At 32.5% G+C, this 11027-nt stretch overlaps 1 protein-coding gene across 1 annotated transcript; it reads left to right on the forward strand.

Moving 5' to 3' along the window:
• Nucleotides 7954–10010, forward strand: LOC109361738 (vinorine synthase-like). The gene is made up of 2 exons (XM_019607278.1): nt 7954–8574; nt 9139–10010. The coding sequence occupies exons 1-2, from the start codon at nt 7983–7985 to the stop codon at nt 9885–9887; spliced, it is 1341 nt and encodes a 446-aa protein (XP_019462823.1). The 5' UTR covers nt 7954–7982; the 3' UTR covers nt 9888–10010.

Genomic DNA, 11027 nt, shown 5'->3' on the forward strand with positions numbered 1-11027 from the left:
TATCAGACCCTAAAAATTAAAATGTTCTCGCATTCTTACACATTCATTAGCAATCACAACACTCATTTACTCAGCAGCAAAACACATTTACTCGCAAAATCAATCTCGAAAATTATTCAACCTCAAAATCATTCAACCTCAAAATCATTCACTCATTCAACACCGAAAACCATTCACTCATTTTACACGAAAATCATTAAACACCGATTTCGAAAATCCTTCACTCGTTTAACCTCAAAATCATCATTCACGCATTCAACACCAAATTGAAAATGAGTTTTTCATTTAGTTATTTACCTTTTTAATTACATTATATTTAGCCTGTATTGAGTTGTAAATATTTTCCTTATAAATAAGTGAAAGTGATTTCACTCATTTAGCTTGTATTGAGTTGGGGTTTTTGAGTTCTGACTCATTTAGCTTACATTATGAGTTAGGGTTCAGATCATAATAATGCATTTGCTCTTCTTGGTGAGATTAACTCCAAGCTTTAGGAATTAACATTCATTATATTTTTTTGTTAATAAAAAAAGGATCGAAAATGGATGAGTGCCAATTGATTGACGAAGGAGTATGAAGAAGGAGTGAAATCATTTGTTAGGTTTGCAATTGAGAATGCTAAAAACCCTAATAGAATTGTATGTCCTTGCTTAAGATGTTGTTACTCAAACCGAATTACTCCAAATGAGTTAAAGAATCATTTAGTGTGTCACAATATTGATCAAAGTTATACATGTTGGACAAGACATGGTGAGACGAGAGATGTTATTGACTGTGATGATGAGATGCATATGAAAGACAACTACACAAATGCATATGAAGACGATCGTTTCGAGGAAATGATAAACGTTGTCGAAGAGGATCTTCAGGATTGTCCTGAGATGTTTCAGCGGTTGATAAGTGATGTTGAGAAACCATTATATGATGGTTGTACTAAATTCACAAGATTGGCAGCGGTGTCAAGGTTGTATAAGTTGAAATCTGTTAATGGATGGACTGATAAGAGTTTCATCGACTTCCTTGCACTTCTGAAGGATATGTTGCTGGAAGATAATGTGCTCCCATCTTGAACCTATGATGCAAATCAAATGTTACGCTCTATAGGCATGGACTACACTAGGATAAATGCTTGTGAAAATGATTGCATCTTATTTTTTTAATGAGTATACTTCATTAAAGTTTTGTTCTAAATGTAATGCATCACAATATAAGAAGGAAGATTCAATTCTCGAAAAGGTTGTATGGTATTTTCCCATCAAAGTAAGATTCAAGCGTATGTTTAGCAATGCCAAAGATGCAAAGAAGTTGACATAACATGATGAAGAAATGATTAAAGATGGCAAGCTTCAGCATCTTGCAGATTATCCTCAATGGAGAAAAATTGATCACGACTATCCTAGTTTTGGTCAAGAATCAAGAAATCTACGCCTTGCATTGTCAACGGATGGAATTAACCTACATAGTGTTCAAAGTTGCTCCCATAATACATGACCAGTGTTGTTGGTAATAAACAACATACCTCATTCTCTATGCATGAAGCGCAAATATGTGATGTTATATATGTTAATTTATGTACCTAAACAATCAGGAAATGACATAGACATATATTTGGCTCCATTAATTGAAGACCTGAAGGAAATGTGGGAGACAAGCATAAATGTATATGATACATATAGGGAAGAAAGCTTCAACTTGAGGGCTTTGCTGTTCGGCACAATAAGTGATTTCCCTACATATGGTAATTTGTCTAGATATAGTACAAAAGAACATTTGGCATGTCGTGTATGTGAAGACAATGCTCATTCAATGAGGTTGGAACACTATAAGAAGAATGTCTTCCTTGGCCATCGTAGATTTTTGCCTTCAGGTCATCACTATCGACGATGGAGAAAAGCATTTGATGGAAACAATGAACAAAGTCGTGCTCCTTTGTCGTTGACAGGTGACCAATTATTTCAAAAGCTAAAGGTTTTGAATACTAACTTTGGTAAACCTTTTGCAAAAGAAATTGTCACAACTGGGTGGAAGAAAATGTCAATCTTCTTTGAATTACCATTTTGGAGTTCATTATATGTAAGACATTTCCTTGATGTTATGCATATTGAAAAAATGTGTTTGAAAGTCTCATTGGTACCTTACTCAATGTCTCTGGTAAGACCAAAGATGGCTTGAATGCAAGGTTGGACTTGGTTAGTATGGGAATAAGAAAGGAATTGGGGTCGATAATGAAGGGAAAACGTACATTTCTATCTCTAGTAGCTTATTTCTACCCCCGAAAGATTGAAATGGTTAGCCAATGGTCCAAGCCTTCATGTCTTATCCTACATTGGTTACCTAATTAATGAGTTCACATTTTATATGAAAAAACAAGATGATCAAAGTAAAATGCAAAATAGTAGTGTGACTCTTGTTGCTCGAACTTTACACATGTCAAGTGCAAAAGATAGAAACCCAATATATGTGAATATGTCATACTTTGGAGTGATTGAACGTATATGGGAATTAGATTACACAATGTTTTGGATGCCGGTTTTTTATTGTATGTGGGTTGATCACAATAATGGCTTCCGAGTTGATGAGTTAGGGTTCATGCAAATGGATCTTAATAGGCCATGATATAAAGAGGAGCTATTTATTCTAGCACCGCAAGCTCAACAAGTATTCTATGTTAGTGACCTAGCTGATATGAAATGGTCCATTGTTCTTTTAACTAACAAAATAATCGCCAATAATATTGATGACCAAGAATATCAGCCGCGTGAGAGCAGACCAACTACAGATGATGATTTATATACAAGATATGATCACGATGAAAGGAATTGGGTAAATCAATATGCTCCTCCAAACAAGGATGACCGTACAAGACAAAAACAATCAAAGAAAAGGAAAAAGTAGATGCAAGTAGTCTTTGTATAATTATAGCTTAATTATGATTGTTTGTAATTTGTGTAATTTTTTTATTTGTAATTATGTACTCTGTCAAAACATAATTGACATGATATTCATTGTTTGTGTTTTATATTGTATTGATGTTTAATAAAATAAACTTCTGACCAATATTAATGTGTCCGGTGTTGTTTAGAATGTATAAATGTCTATGTTGTTGAGAATGTATATTCTGCTAATAATATATATACATGTATTAATTTATATAAATCAACAACGAATTATAGGGGAAGCACTGACATGTGTTATTGTAAAAGATAACTACAACATCACTTTTTATAGAAAGCGTTGTTGTACATTATTAATACAACAGCGTTGTGCGTGTGATGCGTTGTTGTATCAAGGTGTTGTTTGAGAAAATTTATGAATAATACAACAACGTCTTTTTGTTATTGCGCTGATAAATATATGAACTTCAACAGTGCAACAATAAGCGTTGTTAATAAGACCCATAAAATGCATTGTTTATGTAAGACCTATATGACAACACTTTGTGGACGATGCGCTGTTGTATTGATGCACTATATGACAGCGTTTTGTATGTGTTGCATTGTCGTATATAATCAATACAACATCATTTGTGAAACACTGTTAATGATGACCATATATTACTACGGTCAAATAGAAAGTGCATGACAATGCTCTTATACATTTAAAATAAGCACTGTTGAACGACAACTCTGAAGTAGTAAAAGAGGGAGAGAAAGAAAATTGAGGGATGCATATCGATCATTTGAATCAGTGTAATATCTATGAATTGTCTGTGTAAAAAATTATACACAGTCAATATATCATCCATAATTCATTTGTATTATTTTTTGAGGAGTCAATGATGATTAAACATAAATAATGAGTGATATAATTACAATGTATAAAACTTATACATTATCCATGCATATATATTTTTATGTTAAAACATTGGTCTTTATTTAATATTTTAGATTATATATTGCCATTTATAATATCTACATGATTTACTGACCAACTAATAATAGTATTTAGAGGGTTGTTGATGTGGTCTATAAAATTGATTAAATTCAGTAATACATACATAAGCTCATGAGTGGCTCGAAATGGAGGACCCTTCATTATCAGGGTACATTACCCACATGTTGTGTCGTAGATTTTGATTGGTTTAAAAATATATATTTAAGTTGCAAATTTAATTATTAATTATTTTTTTGATTGAACTATTTTTTATATGTTTAAAAAGAATATCGAATAGAGGGTCTGCCATATCCGATTTTTCATATAATATAATTTTGGTAAGAGTCGTTGATCGAAATAAATTTGTTAGGAAGAATTCAGAAGGAATAAAATTTAATTTCCAATTATTTATATTCCCTTGCCTTTCAAAATATAAACATGGGAATAATTCAAATATTTGTTTGATTACATCTCATGACATATGAAGTGACATAATATTGTGGGATAGAAGATATGATCTCCATTATGAGGGAGACTTCTCTCCATTAATAGTAAAATACCAAAAGAAAAATAATATGCATTGACATTTGTGTCCATTTTATTTAAAGCGTGATTATACTTTTACTCTTCAAATTCAAAGGAAATAACCACTTCCCTCTCCTCCAAGAGGAGTTTCACTCCTTCATTATATATGCACATGATATTGTTGATTTTAGGGATGAGCATGAGTCAGATTGGACTGAGTAAGACTTGTCCCTTACCCGACCCTATATGTTGATCAGCCATTTTTTAAACTTAGACCCGACTCTAGACCTGAAGCTAACATAACCCTAAATATTGATTGAGTCAGTTTTTGGACCCTAAACCCGACCCTAGACCCAATTAAATATGATGCATACTCTTTTAGATAAAATTTTCTCAATATTATTTATTACTATGTATATGTAATTTGACATATGAAATGATATATGAAATGCTATATGCTGAAAATATATTGTTAATCATGTATATATGTTAGAAAAAATTAGAGAATGAATGATACTTTCACTCAAAGAGATGTCATTATTCAATACATAATAAATATAAACACATACATGTAGAGTATGTGACAATGAGATAGGTTCAGGTCGGATCATGTTTGACTCAGTCCTAAATATTAATCGGGTCTAATTTTTAAACTCAAACTTAGATATTGTTCTTTTGTACTAAGAGGGAACGATCGATAATTGATGTAGATTGATAGATGATGAGTGCCCAGTTGAAGGTGAAAGATCAGGGGATCTAGTCGGAATGTCGTCTAGACTCGCCGGCGGAGGTACCTGAAAAGGTTATCTGACAATCAAGTCAGTTGAGTATTCTAGAGAGATAAATGGAGTAAATAAGAGAGAAGTTGGAACAATAAGTGTAGCAATAAATGAGAGAATGACGAATTAAATATACTCCATGTGTTGTATCTTCTATTTATAGAGTTTAGAAAATGTTGATATGACATCTGGTCATTGACCAACATTTAACGGGTACAAGAGATATATTTGGTCGTCCTTGCTTGACTTGTGGATCTGCTCTTTTCGAATTGTCGGGGGCAGGTAGAATGTGCAGACGACGTGACATGCAGTTTGTTGTTTGACATTGATTGCGAGTTAGCACACATTAAATGTTATATCAAGGGTGCATTAAATAACATGTCAGAAGTGCATTAAATATCGTGTCAGATGCATTAATGCTACACCATGAGCATTTATGGCATCTACCACAAGTAGACCCATCTAAGGCGAGTAACGGGGATATACGAAATGCTGCACAGGATACTCAGAGTAGAATGATGACAGTCCGGGTATGATCGGCTGGAACAGTTGCCCTCAGTCTATTAGGTTGGTCAGAGATGACCGGACTGATAAACTCTTTAGTATGACCAGGATGGAACATATATAATGAGAGTCAACCATATTCAGACTCGATCATGATTGAGCCAAGTCGGGTGAGCGAATCGGGTCACCCAACTAATTTTATTAGCTGGACCATCGCGGTTGCTATATTACATTATTACTTATTCAGTCGGCGCCTTTTGCACTATATATATATATTCACTCTATTGTTAATTGTACGGTTATAATACATAAATTATCATTTGCCCTTAAGTTTTGTAAGACACTCCCATGATTCTTGAATTATCTATACAAGTATATATAGAACTGATATGATTGAACAACTAGTTAACTAACGACAAAATTTCAATTCGTACGTTGATTTGGTATCGGTCCCTATCGAAAGAGAAATGTAAATAACAAGTAGTCTGAACTACTACTTGGCATGATTAGTAGTGATATGGTCTTGAAAGTAAATTAATATTAAATTATTTTTTTGATGTTAGAAAAGGACATCAAAGTTATTATTTTTAAGAATTATTAGGAAATTAAGGAACTTATTTTATGACGTTTATTCTAAGACAGGGATGATGTCAATGAATTGTGGTTGTTAAAATGTATTTTTGTAATGTGTTACAATCATCATTAGTACCTGACTCTTTAATACCAAATATGATTTGTATCCTCGTCACTTTTATATTCTGGAGTGACTAAAACAATGCCCATTTGCTTAATAAATCACAATTAAATTGATGTCATCTATATCTTATGCACGAAGATCATCTATCTTTAATAATATCTTATTCTCTGTCTTAAGCCAATTATATATTAACATGTGGATAAAATAAAAAATTTAAAAACAAAAACTAATAAAATGAAACACTGACATGAGACATAGAGTGAGATACCGTTTGAGACAAGTGATCTCCATCCATGTCTTATCTTTTATCTCTATCTTAGCAATTTTGGATTCCATCTTTTTTTCTCTTCATAACTATAAAAAAGTGCATAAACCATGATGCAGAAGGTATCAACTTGTATGAGCATTATTTCTTACTTTAAAAAAATAAAAAATTCAACAACCTCAACATTGTTATAAAATAAAAAAATGTCACATCCCTCTAACAAATTAGCTTAAAAAATATCCTAATTAATGATAGAAGGGACATATTATACTTCAAATGACATGTCATTATAGCTAAAAGTTTTTTAAAAGTTAATTTATTGGAAGAATACATGATTATTCTTATAAATTATGCTCAAAAGATTGAATCTTTTTGGGTGTACCACTGGTACCCTCTTTTATTAGGCACACAAATTCATTTTGCTGATAAAAATAACTCTTCTAAAATTTAACAATTTTGATATCTGGGTAAGTGTTGGTATAAAAAAACAGTTTTAAGTTGTATTTTTTCAAATTTATCCTTCAAATAATGTTGATGAAAAAACATAAATAAAAAAAATGAGTTCAAACACGCTAGTTTGAGTAGTTTCATAGAATTGACGTAGAGTTATATTAACGTCGTTTTTTATAAGCCTAGAAATTTATTAAACACAAGAGTACATTGGACACTCTAACTTATATAAACGAAGTTTATCACGTATGGCTCAGACGATAAATATCGGAATTATATAAGGAAAAGGAACGGTATGAAATCCTCATAATGAAGTTTTGAAGGAATGGTTTATAAGGGAGTAATTTGGAATGAGGAGGATTAGAAAGAAACTTCATTATAATTGTGCAGATATAATTATATTTGTTGCTCAATTTCATAACATCAATTTTATATAGCACTTCCTTTGAATAATGAAATAAGAAAAACATACATCTATGAGTTAACACACCTCTTCATCTTTTTTCTTTTTATATCCAAAACAAGAAAGATGAAAAAAGTGTTATAGTAATTTAATGTTGAAAACCAGTCCTATTGTTATCCCATACCAGTTAAATGATGTACCAAACTACCAATAATTCAATAGAAAATAATATCCAGAGAAAATGGGAGTTAATGAAGAATAATGATAAGTTGATAACTAATATTTGATGGAATGAATATTTTTTTAGGTATAACTAATGACATCTCTCACGGCTAGATAATTAATCTCTTTAAGATGTATAATTTTCTCTTTCAATGAGTATCGCTATCTTGAATTGAAGTTTAACCTTTGCTGCAAGAGTGCATTATGAGTGTATATATAATTACCCTAATTAGTAAGCAAGCACAACTAAAAGAGTGACATATCATGGAAATGGAATCAATATCAAGAGAAACTATCAAACCCTCTACTCCCACTCCTCCTCATCTAAGAGTTTATCCTCTCTCCTTGATAGATAACATTGTTCCTCCTAATTCTGTGCCATTGATTTACTTTTACCCAAACCAACTACATGAATATGATACTCAAGATGATGCCTCAAACCAAGGCTCAAAAATATCATCGATCAAGAAATCCTTATCCAAACTTCTATCCATATATTACCCACTTGCTGGAAGGTTGAAAGATAAATCCATTGAGTGCAACGACCAAGGTGTGTCATTGCTTGTCACAAGGATCAAAAGCAACCTATCAAAGATCCTGCAAAACCCTAGTGAAGTTTTGATGAATCCTTTGTTCCCTGATGAATTTCCATGGAAGGACATGGGTTCATGTGCAAGTTTATTAGCTATTCAAATAAACATTTTTGCATGCGGTGGAATTGCAATTGGCTTGTGTATGTCTCATAAGGTTGCCGATGTGTCCGCTTTGTTCCATTTTGTCAATGATTGGGCCACGTTGAACAAAATTTCAAGTGAAGAAGGACAATTTATCTTCCCTGAATACGTTGTTGATGCAGGTATTACCATATTTAGAGTATGGTCAAAGTGTGTTGTTTGTTAGAAGTTAATTAGATGAATACTATAGCAAGGTTTTAAATTACAATTATAATATTGATAAGACCTAAAACAATTGGTAAGTTCCTTATGTGTAACATAATCTTAAGGGTTAAGAGAAGGATTATCGGTAATAATAACACTATTTTTTGGGTTTTTTAAAACATGTTAGCAATGTTGTTAAAGATAAAGATGATAAAATGTACAGTGGGAGAAATAAGTGGAGTTAGCCACAAAAGCTTTCCCAAATAGACTGGCCCATTTGGCCCATTCAGTGGACCTAAATGTAGCAAGATGATGGACTTGTCCCAATTATAAAAACATTAGTTTGATTATGCTAAAAATTGACCCAACCTGACCAGACCCATTTAAGATTGATCCTTGTGCTGTCGCTCAACCAGATTGAGCCCAAATCTAATTGATAATTAGATCATGAATTTCTGTTGTTATAAATAAGTCAAATTAAGTTCATTCTCTACAATTTCACTTACCATTTCTTTCTTTTGTATCATGTTTTCCTACCACAGGAGCTTCTGTATTCCCACAAGGGGACTTGCCAGTTTTGTCAGGATTCAACTTTGTGAAACAAAACAACACTGTGTCCAGAAGATTTGTGTTCGAAGGGTCAAAGATTGAGTCCCTCAAGGCCATGGTATTATCATCTTCATCCCAAAAGGTTAAAAACCCAACACGCATACAAGTTGTCATTGCACTACTTTACAAGTGTGTTGTTTCAGCACTGATATTAACACCTAAGAATGCACCATTTAGAGTTACTACCAATCTAAGAAAAAGAATGGTTCCGCCACTGCCTGAAAAGTCCATAGGAAACTTCGTTTGGAGCTTTTACCCATCAAACCAATCCATGCAGAATAAGGAACTACACCTGCATGAGTTGGTAGCAAATATAAGAGAAGGGTTATCTGAATTTTGTGACAAAAATGTAAAGAACTTTGGTGATGTATCATTTGTTTATGAGTTCCTTAAAAAAGCTCCTTCTTTGCCACAGAAAAAAGAAGCTATTCTTGTTATGGAGAAGAAAACTATGTTCTTGTTTAGTAGTTGGTGTAGGTACCCAATGTATGAAGCAGATTTTGGTTGGGGTAAACCAATATGGGTAACAACTAGTGATTGTCCCATGAAGAATACCATAGTTTTGATGGATATAAGAGATGGGAATGGGATTGAAGCACTTGTGAACTTGGAAGAGAAAGATATGGCTATGTTTGAGTGTGATGTAGAGCTCCTTCGATATGCTTCTCTTTCTCCAAATTAAGTGAAGAACATACTAGGTACTTTATATTTACAGGAATGTCTGTAATGACAATTAAGTACAAAAATTAAGAATGACTTGAATAAGGAAGGAGTTAAGGGAAATTTATTATCTATCAAATTAGTGAAATGTAGTAATTGTTCCTGCCTTTACCAATGTCCATTTAACATGGGCTCACTTAATAAAAGTATAATGCCTAAAAATATAGACAAAAATTGTATACTTAAAACAAAGATTTATACATGACATTAATGAGTGTCTATTAATTTTTTGATATTTAAGATCATTTGTCCCATTTTTCGTGTCTCATTTGTGTATCAAGTGACACTTAATTAAAAAGAAAAATCATAAAAATATAAAATAATTTTTTTATATTATTTAGTAGAATATGATTAAGTTAAGATATGTTATCCTTGTTGATGAGTATGACATTAATGATGGTCCAAGCCAAATATTTTGTGACCAAATATCCAAAGTATCATTGCTCAAATGATCCTTAATATCAAACAACATCATAATCCAGCAAAACAATGTATCCAAGCAAGTTAACTTGCCATCCAAGCAAGTTAACTTGTTGGTCAAGGTTGATGGTGCTCATGTGCCAAGTAAGGGCCATGATGTGCCACACCTTGCTAACTCTTTATCAATTCACAAATCTAACTATGATTTTATTATGCAGGACAAAATTATCAATGCAGAAGAATTGATTAAAGATGTTGCTGCTATAGGAAGAGAAGTTCAGATTGCTGCCATGGTTATAAATAATGAGGAAATCACTTCACACATTGCATACAGAAATGATGCTGCAAAATGTCCAGCTATTGAAGATAGGTTGATTAATTCAGAACACACACACAACAGTGTTCTTCCATCAACACACTCTAAAACCAGAAACAGTGGCATGAGATTGCTATCTCTCTTTGGCACTCTTTTTCACATTTTCCACATGTGTAAATAAAAGTTAGTTAAAGTTAGTTATAGTTCAGTTAGGAAGTTCTCTCTTTTTCCTTTCTGTATAAATACTCTTGTTTAGTTTCACTTTGTAATCAATCAATTCCAATATCAATAAAGTTCAAGAGGCATTATATTTTTCATTCTTCTATTTTCTTCTTTCGGGTAATTCAATACCCTTCATTGTTTCCC

The sequence above is a fragment of the Lupinus angustifolius genome, chromosome LG12 (assembly GCF_001865875.1).
Source record: "Lupinus angustifolius cultivar Tanjil chromosome LG12, LupAngTanjil_v1.0, whole genome shotgun sequence".
Classification (NCBI taxonomy): Eukaryota; Viridiplantae; Streptophyta; class Magnoliopsida; order Fabales; family Fabaceae; genus Lupinus; species Lupinus angustifolius.